This window comes from Camelina sativa, chromosome 11, assembly GCF_000633955.1.
Source record: "Camelina sativa cultivar DH55 chromosome 11, Cs, whole genome shotgun sequence".
NCBI classification, from domain to species: Eukaryota; Viridiplantae; Streptophyta; class Magnoliopsida; order Brassicales; family Brassicaceae; genus Camelina; species Camelina sativa.
Genome location: NC_025695.1, coordinates 39,480,611 through 39,501,236, shown reverse-complemented (window position 1 = coordinate 39,501,236; position 20,626 = coordinate 39,480,611). Strand labels below are relative to the sequence as shown.

Sequence of the window (20,626 nt, the reverse complement as noted above, 5' to 3'; positions counted from 1 at the left end):
TGAGACTCTTTTGTGACAATCAGCATGCGAGTATTTAGTGACTATATTGTGACTTCTATTTACATCGGTATATTCGATACTAATTCATCCCAAAAATAACAATGAATTAGCAACGACTACTCTGTGTCTACTTAGCGACGATTCTGAGAAGTCACAATAATTGTGATGATATTGTGACGAATCATTATTTGTGACGAGCTAGTAGCAACGTTTGGTTAGTCGTCACAAAAATGTTATTATGCCTCTATTGCAACGATTTAATGGTGAATTCTGCCGTCACTAAAATTATGTTTTCTTGTAGTGNCGAAGCCATCCGAAATCGTCCAGCAAATTAGAGAAGACGGGCCATTTGTCAGGGGATTGCACCATCGCGACTAGCTCTGCACTAGCTCTACAGAATCTTCTGTTTGTAGTTGTGATTTTTTTTTTTGTTAACGGTTTACCTACATATTATTTTATTTTTTAGTAAATTTTCTTGTACTTTTTATATAAAAATAAAAAGACTCGTGTGTGCAAGTGCAAGCGTGAAAGCTGAAAACCCTAATCTCTATTTGAAATAAGCAAGAAATCTAATAGAAATAGTGAGATCCACCAAGGTAAAAGAGAATTATTAGTATATTTATTATATAGTTAACAAAAATACCTTTTCATTCATTTATGTTTTCTTCTCTTCCCTCATGTGTTCTTCTCATGATGCCCTTTTGAACAAGACTGGTATGTTAGTATGTTACTTCTATGTAGTTAAAGGTTTTGCTGATCAGAAACTAAATTTGGAGTTTACAATTACCTACATATTATTTTATTTTTTCATAAATTTTTTTTTACTTTTTATATTAAAAAAAGCAGTGTTCGAAAAAGCGTTCTAGGCGTCCGCCTCCGCCCCGTCTAGGCGCTAGGCGCTATAGCACCGCCTAGACGACCGCTTTGACCGCCTAAAATTGTAGTATCATCATTTTAGTGTATTTTTAAAATTTTAATTGCACAAATTTAAAATATTTAAAGTTTACTTCTATAAACATAATTATAAATGTTTAATATGTTATTTAAAATGAATTAAAATAATATTTTTATTTATTTTTCTGTTTTTGATTTAATATTTTTATTATTTTTATATATATTTTGTATATAATATCAGATATATAATAGTTTATAATGTAAACGCCTAAACCGCCTAAAACCGTCTAAATTCCGATTAGGCGTTCTAGGCGCTAGGCGTTGCATCACCGCCTAGTTAACGCCTAGCGCTTTCTTGAACACTGAAAAAAAGACTCGTGTGTGCAAGTGCAAGGGTGAAAGCTGAAAACCCTAATCTCTATTTGAAACAATGACGGCGATGTCCGATCTTCCTCTGGATTTGGTAGAAGAGATACTCTCTAGGGTTCCAATAACATCTTTGAGAGCAGTGAGATCTACATGCAAACAATGGAATGATTCATCGAAATATCCGAACTTAACAAAGAAGTATTATGGTAAAGAAGCCAAGGAGGCTATGGCGGTCTTGATATGTCATTCAAAGGCTTGTTTAATGAGCGTCAATCTCCATAACCACACAGACTTGGTAGATTCATCTATAAAGCAAATAGGTAAACTCAATCAAGTTAAAATATCTAAAGTGTATCATTGTGATGGCTTATTGTTATGCGTCACTGGGAAAGACTTGAGGCTCATGGTTTGGAACCCATATTTGGGTCAAATTAGGTGGATCCAACGTCCTAGAAATGAGTTCGGATTAATATTACAAGAGTTAGCTATAGGATACGACAGCAACAACAGCCACAAAATCTTGAAGTTGCACTCATGGCCTCATGAAAAGTATGAAATCTACGATTTTAAGTCTAGTGCATGGAGGTTTCTTGGTGTTACTACCGACCGTTATAAATGTCGCCCGGGTGTTAGCTTGAAAGGAAATACTTACTTAATTGCCAGGAGAAGAAGTTTGAAAGAGACGACTGAAGAATGTTTAGTCTGTTTTGATTTCACAAGTGAGACATTTGGACCACGTCTCCCTCTTCCATTTCACTCTGTTCCTATAGATGATGTACAGCTATCTGTTGTTAGAGAAGAAAAGCTTGCAGTGTTTTTTCATAAGTGGAATACATATGAGTTTGGAATATGGATTACAACTAAGATTGAGTACGATATAGTGTCGTGGAGGAACTTTTTAAAAATTGATATGATCACGCCGTTGAATGACATGTATCGGTTTATATATGGGAGTTTCTTCGTCGACGAGAAGAAGAAAGTAGCAATGGTTTGTTATTTAGACAAAGTTTACATGGTTGGTGAGAAGGGATACTACAAAGAAGTGGATCTTAGAGAAAACAAAAGTTGGATTATGTGCTCTTATGTTCCAAGTTCGGTGCAAATCTCCAGTACGGTTCCCAGTACTTGCAAGAGGCAAAAGACGACAAAAAGAAAGAGATGATATATTAGACTCTATTATATAGTTTACATCAAATACCTTTTTCATTCATTTATGTTTTTTTTTTCCCTCAAGTGTTCTCATGCCTTTTTGAACAAAGATTGGCCAATCAATTCTGTTTTTTCTTTTCTTCTTTCTGTATCAATGAACTTTCTGGGGGTTTCATAGTTCTTGAACAGAATCTCGTATTTGTCCTTGTGATCTTGAGAATTACATCCATTATGTACCTGTTAAAGCCAAAGGCCCAAAACTATATATCTGACATCTCGATTGATGTTATACCAAGACTAAAATTGAGACTTTCATCAATTAATGTGTCCTCTTCATATTGCATGTGAATCAAGGAATCAGCTTTCGCACAACAACAATATTTGATATTAGAGTTTTGTTTTTAAGAGAAGGAATTGAGTTTTGGCAACAAGATGTTGCAAATACCTTTTGTATAAACAACTATAAAGGAATATAATATAAGAAGTAGGTGAATATAAATAACAATCCGACCTTAGCTCAGTTGGTAGAGCGGAAGACTGTAATTGTTTGTAACAGATAACCTTAGCTCAGTTAGTTTTTATTTTTCACCCCTATACCCTCTGATCCAGGACACAACTGCCAAATGACTTGGATATAATGGTAAATCACCTGTTTAACTACACTAATTATTCCAAATTGGTCCTAAAATTTTTAATTTCCCAACATCATCAACCTCCCAAAACTTTCAACAGCAAAGACCAAATCGATGAGATATTCAAAGATATTTCAGAATGTATCTGATTACTCAGCTCCATGTCTTCAAGACAATGTACCATAAAACCTGAAACTGTGCTTTAAAAGTTCCAGCCGTGTTTGGTTTCTTGATCGTTCCCCTTTACGAGTTTGTGAACAAAGAATGCAGATAAAAATAGCGTTTGTAGCCTATATATCTCTTTTACCAATAATCTCTGCAAGAACACAACCCATCTTCAAACCTATGAAACCGTATCCGATCCCGCACTATAACCACTCTATTCAACAACTTCGACACTTGTTTTATCCAGTTGTGGCAATCACTGCACATCCGTATATTCTTCTGGATTCTAATTTCTGATCCTGGACTACTCTTCAAGATCACATACGCCAACGCGAGCTTTTCACTGTGGTAATTCAAGTTCTCTTCTTTCTCTTCTTCAGAGACATCCATCAACACCAAATCAGTGTCAGACACAAACCCTTCAGACTTAGTTCTCTGTATCAATCCTTCTAATACTTTGTATATAGCCTTTGTTTCTATATGAGATGTATCTCCTGCTTTAAACCGATGTATCACACCTCCAAATTCCACCCAACTCTTTCCTTTGGCTTTACGGATTCCTTCTTTAGTCATCAACTCTCTGACCTTTTGAGCGCTCTCCCATTTCTTCGTGGAGCTATAGATGTTCGAAAGCAACACATAGTCTCCACTCTTTGCCTTTGAAAGGTTCTGTATCGCGATTTCTCCTAGCTCAGGGTTCTTGTAAGTTCTGGAGGAACTAAGAAGAGACCTCCATATCACTACATCTGGCTCGATAGGCATTGACTNTAAAAGTTCCAGCCGTGTTTGGTTTCTTGATCGTTCCCCTTTACGAGTTTGTGAACAAAGAATGCAGATAAAAATAGCGTTTGTAGCCTATATATCTCTTTTACCAATAATCTCTGCAAGAACACAACCCATCTTCAAACCTATGAAACCGTATCCGATCCCGCACTATAACCACTCTATTCAACAACTTCGACACTTGTTTTATCCAGTTGTGGCAATCACTGCACATCCGTATATTCTTCTGGATTCTAATTTCTGATCCTGGACTACTCTTCAAGATCACATACGCCAACGCGAGCTTTTCACTGTGGTAATTCAAGTTCTCTTCTTTCTCTTCTTCAGAGACATCCATCAACACCAAATCAGTGTCAGACACAAACCCTTCAGACTTAGTTCTCTGTATCAATCCTTCTAATACTTTGTATATAGCCTTTGTTTCTATATGAGATGTATCTCCTGCTTTAAACCGATGTATCACACCTCCAAATTCCACCCAACTCTTTCCTTTGGCTTTACGGATTCCTTCTTTAGTCATCAACTCTCTGACCTTTTGAGCGCTCTCCCATTTCTTCGTGGAGCTATAGATGTTCGAAAGCAACACATAGTCTCCACTCTTTGCCTTTGAAAGGTTCTGTATCGCGATTTCTCCTAGCTCAGGGTTCTTGTAAGTTCTGGAGGAACTAAGAAGAGACCTCCATATCACTACATCTGGCTCGATAGGCATTGACTCTATCAACTCATACGCTTCTTTGACCCGTCCTGCTCTGCCTAACAGATCAACCATAGCACCGTAGTGCTCTAACTTTGGCTGTATTGAAAATCGCTGACTCATTAGACCAAAGTACTCTTTCCCTTCTTCAAGCAAACCGCAATGGCTACACGCTGTTAAAACCCCAAGAAATGTTATCGAGTCTGGTGAAACATGTTCTGCTTCCATCTCTGAAAACACTCTGATTGCTTCAGTGGCTAGTCCATGAGTAGCAAAACCAGTGATCATCGCATTCCAAATCGATACATCGCTCCGTTCAACACTATAGAAAACCTCCCTCGAAGTTTCTATATCTCCACACTTTGCATACACATCGACAAGTGCAGAAGACAATATTGTATTAAGTTCAATCCCAGCGTCAATCATCAGAGAATGCACCCACTTTGCATGGTGCAAGTCTCCAAGCCGGGCACAAGCAGCTAAAGCGGAAGCGAAACTGAACTTATTCGGTTTAATATCCGAAAACCTAAGCATAACCTTAAGAGTTTTCAAAGCTTCTTCGTACTGAACATTTCTGACATAACCACCAATCATCAAGTTCCAAGTAATCACATTCTGATCACTAGCGTTACGAAGAACCTTCTTAGCCAAACCGTACTCTCCGATTTTCATAAGACTCTCAATGATTAGGTTCGTGTTACAAATACCAGGAGACAAAGAGAGGAACCAAAGAAGAAGCCGGCGAGCAAAATATGAAAGGTTGCAGCGTCTGTAAGCTGCAACCATGGAGACAAGAAGAGATGGATATGTCCCATATCCAAGTTTAAAGATCTGAGCATGTGCTTGAAGAACACATTTAGAATTTGAAGGAGCTTTGCATGATTCAAGAACTTGTTTCAACATCCGATGATCTACAAGCAAAAGCATGAAACTTTATAGAGTGAATTGTAGCCCAATTGGCAGCGACAAATCGAATAATCAAATCTTAGTCACCAAATAGTCCCAAATTACAAAAAGAGAGAAACTTTAAACACAAACCAACCCAAAAAGCTATGGAAACTGGAGATTGATGATAATTAAATAAACCCCAGACATGGAATCTACAGAAATGTCTGATTCGGATATAAAGAAGAAACTTTTACCAGTGAGGTTTGAAGCGGATGATGAGGAGAGAGAGGTGACGCAGAATCTTCTGATTCCGGGGACGTTAGTGGAGATTCTCTTCATCTCTCTTAAACCCTTTCGCTCTCACATGGAGGAGGACAGCTAAAATCTCAAATTAGAGCGATTTAGAATTTGGAGGTTTCGTTTTCTATGTTTTCGCCAAAAGGTTGAATTTTTATTACGTTTTTTTTTGTTCTTTCTTTCTGAAGTAAAGTACTGTACTGTACTTGGTAAATCAATACATACTTGTGAAATCACGATTTCTAATGGCTCATTTGACAAAGCCAATTCACGGCAAAGCAGCAGTAATGTTTAAATAAACGAATCATTTATAAAATTGAATGTAAAGCTTTTTATTCAATCCACATGTAAATGATGTTTTATGCCTAAAACTAAAATTGGTATGAATGATGACTGATAAAATATTACGCCACCTTAACCCCTGTATACTCAGTTAATAAAAGATATGAAGAATACAGACATGTTAGAGGTCAAAAGTTTCATGAGATCTTGTGCAGACCAATGTTGAGATCAGAAGATATTGAGATGAGAAGTGGCTGAGAGTAATGCCATTCCGCTTTAAACACTCGTTTCTGATGCGCTTTTATTGATTGTGCTGGCTTACGAGCATTGTACCTTCACCACAAGTGTAACAACAATACCATAAATCACAAAATTAATGTAAAGAAATCTATCTTTATTTAACCCAAATGAACAGAGATGTTACCTGATGTCAAACACATGGATGACCGGGTCGACTGAGCCAGAGGTTATGTATAAACCATCAGGAGACCAAGACTGATTTATCAAAGCTGATTGTGATTCACTGCTGTCTTGCTTCCACCCAAACGAATGGAGTTCTGTTTTCCTTAACCTGATATCAAACAGTCGAAGCTGTTTCTCGGGTTCCCTGACATTACAATGCCAAGAGTCTTCTTCGTTAGTGAAAGGTACCTAGCAAATTTGGTAAATCATATTTGACAAGTTCTTCTTCTTACCCTGACTGAACCATGAAAAGATTGAAGTCACAAGGATTGGAGAGAACGCTCATGCACTTATAGTCTATTTGATGCTTGTAGTCTGCTCTACCAACTTGAACATCAAACCCGCATATTCTCTTGTCTGCACCAACTGATAAAACAACGTTCTTGTTCCTCATCCCGTCCACTCCCATTACAGCAGCTGAATGTAGATTCCTGTGTAAAGGTTTCGACTTCCATTTGTTTTCTTCATTATCACTCTCGTTCCATAGTACAACAGCATGATCACTTCCTCCGGTGACAAAGCATGTATTTTCCCAAGGCATGAACTTTATGTTGTTGATAATCCCTTTTACGTGGGGTTTATTTTCCAGGAAAGTAACCTTCACCAACACAAAAAGAAAAGTACCTAGTTTGAGATACTTTCCAAAAGCAAAATACTAGTGTGTTGCGTTGTCTTTGTCTTTTTTTTTTTAAATCAGCAACGTCGTGAAGTTTCAAATAATGTGGTGTAGAAACATCTTACCCCGCGTGTCTTGTTCAAATTTAAGATCGATATCTGAGAATCACCATCGTCTGCTGCGTATACAGAGAAAAGGGTGTGCCCAGATGGGTGCCAGGCCATATCTTCTGCCCATCTCCTTTGTTTTCGAGACAAACAGTCAGTGGTACTAAGCAATGATGCAGCCAATCTGCCAATTAAATTAACCGCAAATCAATAGAAGATATCAAAACATATATATTTCCTACATAAAAGCTACCTAATTTGGATGGAACGTTTAAATTATGATCTATATCAAACATTGGCACAATTGCTACATACGTTCTGTTAACTTAATATACTAAACCCATCTAACAAACTTATTCCATTTGTTTAATCCTTCTGTTTAGTATAAAAACAATATAGACAACAAAAACAACACCCAACTATGATGAACCAAAGCAGTTGGGTGTATATGCTTTCCATTTAACTTTAAGCAAGGGGCACCGTTTGAGTTCTGATGTCAATACATATAATTCTATCTAAATCTGAGGCCATAAACCTAAAGATAAATCCTTAATACAAATAGCTACAAGTCATCATTTTTGTCACGTACCGTGAGCTTCCCTGCACTAAATCTCACTTCAAGTAAGAGGCTAGTCACAAACTAATATCAATACAGTACATTGACACAGGGAACAAAGTGGGAGAAAAACTCACCTTCCAGGCTGCAGTTGCCATAAACTGACCATGCCATCCAGAGAACTTAATGATACAAGAAAACATAAAGACAGATCAGATTTTACAGAACCCATGTTTTACACCCAACAGCAGACTAATGGGTCGTGTAGTCATGTACCTTGTTGCAAACAGCTGCTCATTTACAGGACACAGAATCAAGCTTCTTAATTTCCTCTTGTGCTGACTAGAGATCTGATTGCTGGTATGACACTTGATTGTAGTTGGTGAAGAGTTTCTAGCGATCAACCGAATCAATTCCTTGTGCTCCTTTTGCTCTGCAATAACAAAGACACAACAAAACCAGTCAACACTAAAAGAAGCCTCAAATATATATACGAAAAACTAATGTTCAAGAAGTGCTTACCAAATTTCCTCTTCGTCCCTCTATCTTTAACATTAGGACTGTCACGAGATGGTTCAGATTTTGGCTTCACAACAACAGTCTTAGCCTTAGAGACACTACTAGCACTACTAGTTCTAGGATGATCAGAGCTATCACAGGGCCTTAAAGTCTTGCTAGGTGATGGAGACGCATAGTCTTCACTCACATTCCTTAAAGTCTTCAATGGTTTAGATGGAACTGAAGAAACTCCACGAAGTTGAGCTAACTTAGCTTTTGAATTCTGTAAACTTCTCTCTGCTTCAATAAGCTGAAGAAACCCACCGATCAATCAAATCACTGAAACGAAAAAAAATGTAAACTTTGAGGAGGGGGAGAGAGAGAGAGACCTTGGTTTGGTAATTAGATATGTGATGGTTGATACGCTCGATTTCATTAGAACGATGCTCTACTAAAGCGACAAGTACTTCTTCTTGCTCATCTCTATAAGAGACATTAGCTTCTTCTTCTTCTTCTTCTTCTTCTTCTTCTTTGAGTTTGGGTTTCTTAGGGTTCCCGGGAAGCTCGCTCATTTTCTGATTTCCAAAACTTGTGGGTGGGATTGGTTCTTGTGCCAAAGACAAATTGGGATCTGATCGTCTCTTTGTCTGATTTTCAACAAAATTGTGCTTTTTATTCAGAAACTCCTCCTCCTCACGTGGAGAATTGTAGCAATTGAAAAGAACACTATATTTAGAAAGATTAAACATAAAAAAAAAAAAAAAAAAAAAAAAAAAAAAAAAAAAGTATGTAAAAGTTTTAGAGATGAAAATAAAGTAAATAAAATAGCCTAATTTTAGAGTGAATGGAGATCTAATAACATAAATCTATATATCTTGACAATTAATACAAAAATAGATAAATAGCTTTAATGAAAAAAAAAAAAAAAGAATGTCACTTGATATCAAATAAAAAAGAAAAGAAAAGAATGTCAGAATTATAGTTAATCAGTTATAAGAATAACTAGTATTTTTGACAAAAAAAAGTATTAGTATTTATTAAAATTACTAATCAGAAAGATAAATTTTTAATTTAATAATAGAATACATTAAATTAAAAGAGGCATCTTTTCGATAATTTAATAAATAGAGGATCATCTTTTTCATGTAAAATTTAGCATTGTGGTTAGACGTTAAGAAAAAGAAAAATTGAACATTTTGTCACCAAAATTAATATGACTACAATACCAAATTTGGTGTTGTGGTTGGAGGTGCTTTAGATTTATGAACTCTTTTGGGACACAATTTTATCTGAAGGTTCCATAATTAAGAGAAACAAAGAAGGTCATATGATTAGATACATATGACCTTAATTCTTATAAACCTTGTTATAAACTAACTTATTTGGATAGATATACAAAATACAAAAATTTATTCGCTTTCGGATACTTTTTTTTTTTCTTTTCGGATACATATATCAACTTTTTTCAGTTAGATTCAACCTTGTTATAAACTAACTTAATATTTGGTTTAATTTTGGATCAATTTCATTCATCTAAACTCAACAAGACTTTATGGGTTCAACCTCATTATAAAAGTCTTAGTCGACATGTGAAACAAAACAACGCCTGTAACTTACACAAACAGCCTATAACTTAACCACAACCCCGAAAAGAAAAGATAAAAGCATTGTCTGTTCACAGAACTGACCAAAAGTGTTAAAATGATTAACTTCTTCTTCTTCTTCTACTTCACTCGGTCATCACTGTCGAAGGAACAACTTTCTCTATGATGCTTTTAAGCGCGGGTGCACTAACAGACTTGTTATCCTCAAAGCATGACTTACCTTGTTCAGCTGCTTTGCAAAGCTGTGGATCCAAAGGAACCTTCCCAAGAAATGGTATTCCCATTTCCCGACACATTCTCTCTGCACCACCTCCGCTGCTGTCAAACACTTCGCTGCAAGCCACGATGTTGAGAAGCTCTGGTGCATGTTCTCTTAGGCAAGAGATTACGTCTTGGGTTACGTCACTGGAGGAGCCAGTTTCTGTCAGCAGCTTCATGAATTTGACATCCTTCAACGGTTGAGACAAACCACTCATGTTCTCTACGACTCCTAGCACAGGGACTCCAACTTTCTTGCAAAAGCTCACTTCTTTCCTGACATCAATCAAAGAGACTTCCTGAGGTGTCGTGACAATGATGGCACCATCAATTCCCGAGGGTAGAAGGTACTGGACGATGGAGATGTGTTCATCTGAGGTTCCTGGTGGGGCATCAACCACGAGGTAATCAATTTCTCCCCAGTAGACGTCTTTTAAGAACTGTTTGATAAGGCTGTTCTTGCGTGGGCCTCTCCAGATCACAGCCTCATCAGAGTTAGGGAGCATGAAACCTATGGACATGACACCAAGGTTGTCTTCCACATAAACCGGGGACCAACCAAGGTTACTCTGGTGAATCTCTTGCCCTTCAAGACCTAACATTTTTGGAATGCTTGGACCACATATATCAATGTCCATCAGACCTACTTGATGGTCCATACCCGCCAGGGCAAACGAGAGCTGAGCTGAGAAAGTGCTCTTACCAACTCCACCTTTGCCAGACAAAACCAGAATCTTGTGCTTAACAGTGCTCATTCTCTCAGCTATGGCAACCAAATCTACACAAAAACAGAAAACGTCAGCCTAGATACCCCCGCATAAGTTCAACCAGTAACCAAGTGAATCTCCAACTCAAACACATACAGATATGGAGCTTAAATCAACATAAGCATTATCATCATCACATGGTGACTGGTGTTACACTCTCAACAGATCATTATAGAGCAAGTAAAAGGAAGTCACAATTCCAAATAGAGCTATTTTAGAGTTTCAAAAGCCTAGATACTAATCTATTATAAACCTTCAAAATAAGAAACAGATACTGAAGCAATCGAACATGTATGATGTACGAAGATACAAGCTCATATACAAACACATCGACACAAAACCCATCTCAATTTGGCTAAGAGGAAACTTGTGAGATGAATCCTAACTATGACTCAAAAACAGAGACACTCAAGTAAAAATCGAACCTGGATCAGGTCCCTTAGGAGCAGTAGCACAAGCTTCCTGATTAGGGCAACCTGCACAAGAATCTGACTTTCCAGCAGTTTCCGATTGAGGACCTGGGCAATCTATTATTCACCACCAACCAACCAAACAAACAAACAAGAACGCAAATTAGGTTAAACCCAGAAATAAGAACGCATGAAGCTATAAGAAAATTTGAAAAAGGACAGATTTTGCTTACGCTCGTTGGCGTCCTCTGGAATATCTATGTTCTCCATGTTGTCGACCTGTGGTTTCTTAATTGGTTCCTCGAACTCGAAGGGCTCTTCTCTGCTTAAGGGGGGCGATGGTTTGAGAGAGAGAAGTCGAAAGACGAAGAAGAAGAAGAAGAAGACGAAGACGCGTATGATGATCGATTTGGTCGGTACAATTTGATTGATACAAAGCCCATTGGACTCCCATGGGCCTTATGACCAATTCATATATTGATAAAATGTCACAAAACACATAGAAATGAACATATGGAACCAAAAAAGGAACATATATTAAAATTCATTTTTAGTTTAAACAAAATAAAAAATTATGTTTTTAATAATATTTCAATATTATAGTATAATATTTATCATATTTTCACAATATAGTAACAGGAAAAATATTTTTGATATGATTATCATGTTAAATTAATCTTAAGGATTTATTTGAAAAATTGTATGAATAGTAAAATAAATTTAGGAGATGTTTACATTGTAAACAAAAACTAAAAAATATTTTAAGTTACTCTTAAAATTTTTATTGTAGGCTAGTATTAATTATTATTATTTAACTCGAAATATATAAAATTTAATTCACAAATTTTATTTTAAAATCAAATATAAACTTCATTATATATACATTAAAAGTAATATTAGTATTTTTCATTGAAATTTGATTTATAGAATATTTAATATATTTTACAAGATATTGTTATTGTTTGGTTACCAATTATTATTTTCTTCCTTCTCAGCATCTTTTCAGTTCATTTTTCAAAAATTGCTTATTTCATTTCACATTTTTCTTTCATTTTTTTGTTCTTCTAACCATTAGAATGTATAGTGTAATCTTTTTTTTGAATTGAATGTAAAATTAATTCAAACCCAAAAACTGTGTATACAATGACTGTTACGTATAGCTGAATTTTCTGAGCAAGACCGAACTAGTGAGAAAAAGATCTACAACTTGTTTAGGCTAAGTAGGTCGAGTGGCAAACCATAAGGCAAGCCCGTCGTCATAAGAGTAGTCTCCTTGATTGTGGATTGAAGTGAATCTGTTGTGAATGTATAGTGTAATCAAAGTTGATTATTGTATTTATATATATCCCAAACAATACAACTTGACATTTTGGTACCTTTTATTAAAAAAGTTGTACTACACTATGACCACATGACTCTTTAACATATGTATTTACAAATCACATCACAAATGTAATATAAAAACACACACACATCACTTAGTAGTAAACTAGTAATTGATGAAGCTATCGGCTCCATTATAATGTTTAATCAGATGGGCCAAGCATCTTCTCGGGAACAACAAGAGTATCAAACTCTTCCGAAGTAAGAACACCTAAATCCATAGCTGCAACCTGTATAATAAAAATTAAAGCCAGATTTAGGGACCTTATTATATGCATCAATTTCAGTTGTGTCTCTAAAAAACGATTTATTTTGTTATGAATCTTTTATATATTTTGTTGTTTAATTACCTTCAATGTACATCCTTCTCTGTGAGCTCTCTTGGCAACTGCTGCAGCATTGTCATAGCCGATTTTCTAGTATAAGAAAGAAGACAAGGATCCGAGAGAAATTAGCATTGTGGTTTATATATTCAATGATGACTTGACAAATAAGTTAACTATTTGGAAAGACTTACAGGATTCAATGATGTCACAAGCATAAGAGACTAAAAAGAAATACATAAAATAAAGGAATTAATTAGTTCCTATAAATCATTTCCGCAATTGGATAATTTTAAGAAATAAATGATCGAGACCTGAAGAAGCCTACCTCGTGCAATAGCCTTGAGATTCTTTCTCTGTTGGCCTTAATGCCTCTCACACAGTTTTTCTCAAACGAAGCTGAAGCATCTGCTAGTAATCTAATGGACTGTATCAAAGATGTGAGATCAAATGGTTAGGATTGACATATTTTATATATATATAATAAAAGAAAGAGATGCACAATGAAAAGAGTATAAGTACATGTAAGAGAGCATGTGCTATCACCGGCTTGAATACGTTCAATTCAAAATGGCCATTTGACCCACCAATTGTCACAGCTACATGGTTTCCCATAACCTAGAAACGATGCAACCCATAGAGTGATCAGGAACAAGACAACCTTAGCTATGTAAAAACTATACGTCAGTAAATCTTTTAATTTGATGAATGGAACTTACTTGAGCACAAACCATAGTCAAGGCCTCACACTGTGTAGGATTCACTTTTCCCTGAGAATCAAAAATTGTTAATATAAAGGGATTAAAAAGTTTATGGGTATAGGAGAAAATAGGAAAAATGCATTCATACAGGCATAATACTGCTTCCTGGCTCATTTTCAGGTAAAGAAAGTTCACCAAGACCACATCTTGGGCCACTATATGAAAACATGATAGAAACATTAGAAAACATTATACATCTTGAAGAAAGAAAGAAAGAAAAAAAATATAAGATACGTACCTTCCAAGAAAACGTATATCATTAGCGATTTTCATCAAAGATGTGGCGATTGTGTTAAGAGATCCACAGGTTTCAACACAAGCATCGTGTGCAGCCTGTTAAAAGCAGAATAACGTAACAACTGTTTTCATATATTTCATTTAAACGGATCAGTATGGTAAGGAACCCAAAGCAAGAGCTAGGGAGGAGTTTGGACATGGATAATGATGATGTGATTGATGAAGGTGGTTTAGAGACTAACCAAAGCTTCAAACTTATTTTCAGCAGTGACAAATGGCAAGTCTGTTTCTTCAGCAACTGCAGCAGCTATCTTTACATCGAACCTATACATATATATATTACTATTGTTACTAATAGTGGAATAAGAGGAGATAAACTTGGGATGCTAATAATATTAGAAATCAGTTATACCGTACCCTTTCTTAGTGTTTAATCCGGTCCCAACAGCGGTTCCACCTTGCGCAAGCTGGGACAAACATTTCTAACAAGTTTAGAGCTCTATAAAATTGAAGAAGTACATGACATCAGATCTTCTAAAGGTATCATTAATTTCCAAACCTGATAGATGCGAGGTAGAGTACATGCGACTCTATGAAGTCCATACTTAACCTACAATTATCAGATCTTAACTTTAAAAAATATTTCTCACTTTTGTTAAGTAAGGATAGAAAACAGAAACAAATAATTTACTTGAGTAGCATATCCGCCAAATTCTTGTCCTAGTGTCAAAGGTGTAGCATCTTGAGTATGAGTTCTTCCAATTTTCACAATATCTTTGAACTCGAAGGACTGCGAGAAACCAAACAGGATGAGATCGATCAGTTTAAAAGATGTCAGAATGGAGAGAAAATAGACTCTGACGTTAGAGTACATATACAATATAAATGTGACAAGGACTATATATTTCTAGAAAAGTGGGATTAAAATAACAAAATGTCAAGGTCCGAACATGTAAAGTTGCAACACATATAGAGAGCTTTAAAATATTAAATGGTACCGCAATGAACTGAGGTCAAAAGTGGTTAGTTAGTCAAACTAAGTTTCATGTTAAAATAGTAGTGAGTTGCAATATATAGCGACTACATGCATCAACTGTGTCACTTGAGAAAGAAGGTAATAAGGTCCGACCTTAGACACCAAAGTGCTATGCAAAATTTTCAAACTAGGAATCAGCCTCGAAGTAATCTCAGTAGCAGCTGCAATGTGCATGACCTAGACAAAACCAAAATAACAGGACAGTCTAATTAAGTAGTAGTACTTGACAATAGGAAGGACAAGGAAAGCAATTCAACGATATTTAAAATCATGCAAAGTTATTGGTAATGGAAATGCAAACCAAAGCTTACAGTCGGGAAAGTGTCATTAGAAGATTGTGATCTATTCACATGGTCGTTTGGGTGCACAATTTTTTCACCTCTTTTATGACCAAGAATCTCAGCTGCTCTATTAGCAATGACCTGTCAAGAGCACACACAAAACTTCATTACCTCACAAACATTTTCTTGTAGCACATAAGAGCGACTCCAACCACATGCCAAGTTTAGTGTTGAAATAACACCAAATTTTCTGTATAAAAAACATAAAAATAAACAACAACAAATTCGGTGTCACAATATTTCATTTTTTCATCTCGTACCACAACACCACATCATACACTAAAAAAATATATATATTTTTATTATTAAATCAAAGAGTTTTTTTATATTTTTAATAGATACTAAATATTCATATAAGACTAATTATAATTAATTATAAGATTACAATGATAGTAAAAGTAATATTTTGTTTAAATTAATATTTCATATTATTAATAATTAAAGTTCATAATAAAGATACAAAAAGTTTGATATATAGAACCACACCATACAAAATTTGATATATAGAACCAAAACCATAATTTAATTATATTATTAAACGGAAAAACACAAATAAAATAATACATATGTTTGTAGCGTTTTCTATATAGTGCCACACCATACATTTTTTTTTTAATGAAAGTGCCACACCATATTTGGTAGAATACAGTTCATAAAACACTAAAAAGAGTTATGTTGTCATTGAATTTGTCATTCGATCGGTTGGAATGAATTTAATATGATATTGATAATGTTGTGGCATTCCATATATTGGAGTTTCTCTATTAACGGACCAACGTGAATAAAAAGTTTTTTCTAATCCAAAAGTCAAAAGTTTTCCCGTTTAATAATATAATTAGATTAAGATTTTAGCACGGTTAAAAATCATTTTATTTATATTGTAATTTTATATAAAATATAATTTATGTAATTGTTTTTAAAAGTTTTTTGGATAAAACATTATGCAATAAAATCATTGCTAAATATGATGGCTTGAAAAAAGACACATATTTTGTAAGTTTTATATTGTTAATGATTTTGGATAATTATCCGTGCTATAACACTGGTTAAATTTGATTTTATACAAAATTTTGTATATTTTATATTTTAAAATAAAATTTTAATATATTGTATTAGTTATATATGTGAAGTTATTTCAACAATGTATATTCTACATGATGACTTGAATGTCATTATAAGACATAATTTTGTAAATTTGAATTTAAATATTCAAATTTTGACCCGTTCTTCAATAAAAAGTATAATTCAATAAATATTATTTTTAAAGAATAATATTACTAAAGCTTGGAAATTTTATAGATTGAACAATTTATATTTATTTTTTTAAATTCAGCTTATGGTATATCCGGAAATAAAACTATTTTTTAATTATAATAAATAATATGATAATTTATTTGTTTCACAAAATAGACTTATATATAAAAATGAGAGGTGAAGTATAATGATAATTAACAAATTAATATGTTAAGTTAGATATCGAAAGATTTTATTTGATGAATAATTTAATAAAAAAATTAATATGGTAAGTTAGATGGTATGATTCTTTAAAATATTTTTTTTAAGACTTTCGGTATAACATATTTATAACCAATTAATCTATCATTAATGTATAAACTATTTGTAACCTAACTTATTAAAATTATTTAGTCTACAAAACAATGTTGTGTACTTCATTTTATAGAAGTAAACCTTTTCTAATCCAAAAGTCAAAAGTTTTTTTTCCCTGTAAAATGTGCAACCAATCTTGCATATATACTCTAATTAATAAATTAAAGTATTTTATGAGTAATAAAACATCGAATACTTAAAGCAAAAATAGTTGATGAATGATGATGTTTATTTTTAAAATAGTATTGCATCAGAAATTGTTTAAGCTATTTTCTACATAAAAGAATAAAATATACTTAGTCCTAATTAGAATATCTCTAATTCATTCGACAAGACCTATTTAAAGAACAAATATCAAAAAAAAAAAAAGAACAAATATCAAAACCGAATTTTTCGCTGTTATCTATAATATTAAGTTAAAAAGTAGATCAGATGACATTTTAGTAGTTAAGTACTTATTAGAATAATATGCATATGGTTAGTTGTTGACTTGATGTACTCCTTTAATTTTACTTAATTAACTATTTGTCATCTATGCATATATTTTATTAACATCATTTGGTTTTAATATATAAATAAAATACTTAAGTCTATGCAAAAGCGAGTAATTGATATCTATCATTGGTTAAAAAAATTTAGTCTATACTCTACCTTTCGGAGAATTGGTAAAAGAAAATGATATTAAAATCGAGCAAATAATTTTAGAGGAGGAACGTTCAATGTTGACATAAAAAAATTTAATGAGTGTATTTATCAATTTTTTCGTGTTAGATTTAATTATTGTTCTTGAACACAATTTGAATTTTCATTTGACATTCGGAAGAGATAATAAGAAATCCATAACTAATAAAATTCAAAATGACAAGCCGTTAGATATTGTTAGGGAAAATCACGTTTTAAACTTTCAAAGTGTCACTAGATAGCACTTTAAACCTCGAGATAATTTCACTAATACTATAAATTTTTAAAATGATGTCACTAACACTTTGAACCTTTAAAATGATTTTACTAATACTTTAAACCTTAAAACTAATTATCATTTTTGTACCATCATAAAAAATAACAGAATAATAATATTCGTCAACGTGAAATAGTTAAACTATGTTGGTTTAATTTAAATTTTAATTAGTTTTCGTTTTTATAAATAAATAAAAAGATAAAAAATAAATTTGTGTTCATCTTCGTTATAGACAAAACTTTTACGACGTTACTCACATTATTAATCCTTTTAATAAATGCATCTCTACTGGATTATGATTCAAATCGATTGCCTTCTCATAGAAACGAATGAATATTCTAAATATATTGTCATCTTCAATTTTACATTTGTCAAATGTTTTAACCATACCTTTGGTTCTTCATTTTTTTCGTTTTGATGTATTTTTTTTTTTTTTTTATCAATCGTCATAAATAATTAAATTAATTAAATAAGTATTTAAATCAAACCAACATAGTTCAACTATTTCACATTGACGGATATTACTGTTTTGTCATCTTTCGTGACGGTACAAACAGAAAGTTAGTTTTAAAGTTTAAAGTGTTAGTGAAATCATTTTAAAGGTTTATAGTGTTAGTGAAAATATCTTAATGTTTAAAGTGCTACTCAATAACACTTTGAAAGTTTAAAACGTGGTTTTCCCGATATTGTTATGTTTAAAGCTATATATCTGTTTTTTAAGATAATATACGTATCATGTCGATTCAATATTTTGCCTCTAATCAAAAGTTTTTGGATCCGCCATTGGTAACACTTGTACGAGATCATGCATACAAAGTATATCTCCCCCAACACTGCAAAAATATTACCTCATTAGCGTTCATATTAGTCTGAGTGCCACTGCCAGTTTGCCATACAACAAGTGGGAAATGATCATTGAGCTTTCCCTCTGCTACTTCTTGTGCAGCTTTCATTATGGCTTCCCCAATCGTTGGGTCAAGACCATACTCCATGTTAACCTAAAACATCATCGTCAACTCATAAACCAAAACCAAAAAGCAAATTTATTACAGAGAGACTTTTAGACTTTTAATTAGTGCAAAAACCTTGGCAGCACATTTCTTCAAAACGCCAAAAGCTCGGACGATGGGTTCAGGCATCCGCTCGCGATCACCGCCTATATCAAAGTTCTGAAGCGATCTCTGCGTCTGAGCTCCCCATAATCTGACATACAGAACAACAAAAAGAATGTGAGAAAAATGTTTTACGTACGTCACACGGATCAGAATATTTTCGTAAAGATCCCAACTTATCGGAAGGAACTTGGATCGGCCCGAAGGTGTCCCTCTCTTCCCTAAACGACGTTGAATAATATCTACGTTGTTTTTCATCTTCTTCTTTCTTGAGGGTTACGTCTGCAACTTCAGATGGGGTTTTTTTCTCTCCTTCAAACTGCATTATCGAAATGGTCATGACTACTACTACTACAACTGCCACGTTGGGCCTCTTAAATGTGTAATTTTTCTCTTAATCGTCGTCATCTGATGTATATTGACATTTTCTTTGGTCGTGGCGTATTGTGATGGTTAATTTTCGTGGCTTATTATGGTTGGTTTTTAATGTCTTTGTCCAATGACGAAGCACTAGGCTAGTAATGAAACCGAAGAGACAAGTTTCATTTTCTTTTACAAAAATAATAATAAAACGTTTCATTTTATTTGTATAATTAGTTCCAGCACTAGCACGATCGACAATATGTTATTCCGACCATTATCTTTTATACGAGCATCAACCAAATATCTGGGACCAATCACAATAAACCACGATCGACAATATATTATTCTTACCATTCTTCTACACGTGCATTTATCAACCCAAAGGTGTGGGAACCAATGAGATGTTTTTAAAAAAAATCTATTTATAAAATGAAATCTATAAAATTATTTTTGCATGTGACTAATCGTTTTTTTGTTTAAAGAATGTGACAATTATTGTGGTGAACCAATTGGAAACTCTTGATGTTTTACCCACTATGTCTTGCCATCATAATCATATAGCTCTGTATATATTGAGTCATTTCGTGTGAACAGATTGAAATCTCTGACTAATTATTCTAAATGTTTTTAAATACAAAAAAAAAATGTATCTATTATCAAATACATAAATATATTATCAAATACATATATATATATATATACATATTATATTATAGACATATATATCTTGACGTTATATCGCAACTAGGAACACGAGAAACAAATAAAATAGCAAGAGGGATGGCTTAGCTATCATCGCCAGCATCATATTGGATAANAAGGGAGTGCTCACCGCTGGTACGAGTACTTTTTTTCCTTTGATTATACCTTTTATACATTGATGGTATGTCGATGGGACCGCTTGGTCTTTATGAATCTAGAGTCTGCCCAGAAGAGCATAATGTGTCGTCGGTGCAAAAACAACCTGGAACTCTATCGGACTTTTAAAAGGTCCAACGTTGCAATTGACTCTGACCATACCATTCCTAGAAAATTGATTTGACAATTCGAACTCAAATTATATACCTCGAGAA

General features: G+C 33.9%; 6 protein-coding genes across 6 annotated transcripts; 1 reads left to right on the top strand and 5 right to left on the bottom strand.

Moving 5' to 3' along the window:
- On the top strand, positions 1,325 to 2,425 carry LOC104728782 (putative F-box protein At5g51000). The gene has a single exon (XM_010447717.1). The coding sequence runs from the start codon at positions 1,325 to 1,327 to the stop codon at positions 2,423 to 2,425; it is 1,101 nt and encodes a 366-aa protein (XP_010446019.1).
- Positions 3,348 to 3,971, bottom strand: LOC104728781 (pentatricopeptide repeat-containing protein At5g50990-like). The gene has a single exon (XM_010447716.1). It carries the CDS (start codon positions 3,969 to 3,971, stop codon positions 3,348 to 3,350), a length of 624 nt encoding a protein of 207 aa, XP_010446018.1.
- Positions 3,999 to 6,034, bottom strand: LOC104725603 (pentatricopeptide repeat-containing protein At5g50990-like). The gene is made up of 2 exons (XM_010444278.1): positions 5,829 to 6,034; positions 3,999 to 5,597 (listed from the first exon to the last, which is right to left on the bottom strand). Exons 1-2 carry the CDS (start codon positions 5,911 to 5,913, stop codon positions 4,078 to 4,080), a joined length of 1,605 nt encoding a protein of 534 aa, XP_010442580.1. The 5' UTR covers positions 5,914 to 6,034; the 3' UTR covers positions 3,999 to 4,077.
- Positions 6,179 to 9,101, bottom strand: LOC104725602 (protein tipD-like). The gene is made up of 8 exons (XM_010444277.2): positions 8,782 to 9,101; positions 8,417 to 8,702; positions 8,171 to 8,327; positions 8,032 to 8,076; positions 7,357 to 7,522; positions 6,849 to 7,213; positions 6,578 to 6,760; positions 6,179 to 6,486 (listed from the first exon to the last, which is right to left on the bottom strand). The coding sequence occupies exons 1-8, from the start codon at positions 8,962 to 8,964 to the stop codon at positions 6,351 to 6,353; spliced, it is 1,521 nt and encodes a 506-aa protein (XP_010442579.1). The 5' UTR covers positions 8,965 to 9,101; the 3' UTR covers positions 6,179 to 6,350.
- LOC104725601 (cytosolic Fe-S cluster assembly factor NBP35) lies at positions 9,921 to 11,820 on the bottom strand. The gene is made up of 3 exons (XM_010444276.2): positions 11,665 to 11,820; positions 11,447 to 11,548; positions 9,921 to 11,032 (listed from the first exon to the last, which is right to left on the bottom strand). The coding sequence occupies exons 1-3, from the start codon at positions 11,699 to 11,701 to the stop codon at positions 10,122 to 10,124; spliced, it is 1,050 nt and encodes a 349-aa protein (XP_010442578.1). The 5' UTR covers positions 11,702 to 11,820; the 3' UTR covers positions 9,921 to 10,121.
- On the bottom strand, positions 12,904 to 19,556 carry LOC104725600 (fumarate hydratase 2, chloroplastic-like). Its single transcript, XM_010444274.1, has 17 exons — positions 19,367 to 19,556; positions 19,164 to 19,281; positions 18,927 to 19,076; positions 15,483 to 15,593; positions 15,265 to 15,348; positions 14,827 to 14,925; positions 14,695 to 14,745; positions 14,553 to 14,602; positions 14,378 to 14,459; positions 14,137 to 14,231; positions 13,987 to 14,053; positions 13,857 to 13,907; positions 13,660 to 13,755; positions 13,466 to 13,564; positions 13,332 to 13,361; positions 13,165 to 13,230; positions 12,904 to 13,044 (listed from the first exon to the last, which is right to left on the bottom strand). Exons 1-17 carry the CDS (start codon positions 19,528 to 19,530, stop codon positions 12,958 to 12,960), a joined length of 1,500 nt encoding a protein of 499 aa, XP_010442576.1. The 5' UTR covers positions 19,531 to 19,556; the 3' UTR covers positions 12,904 to 12,957.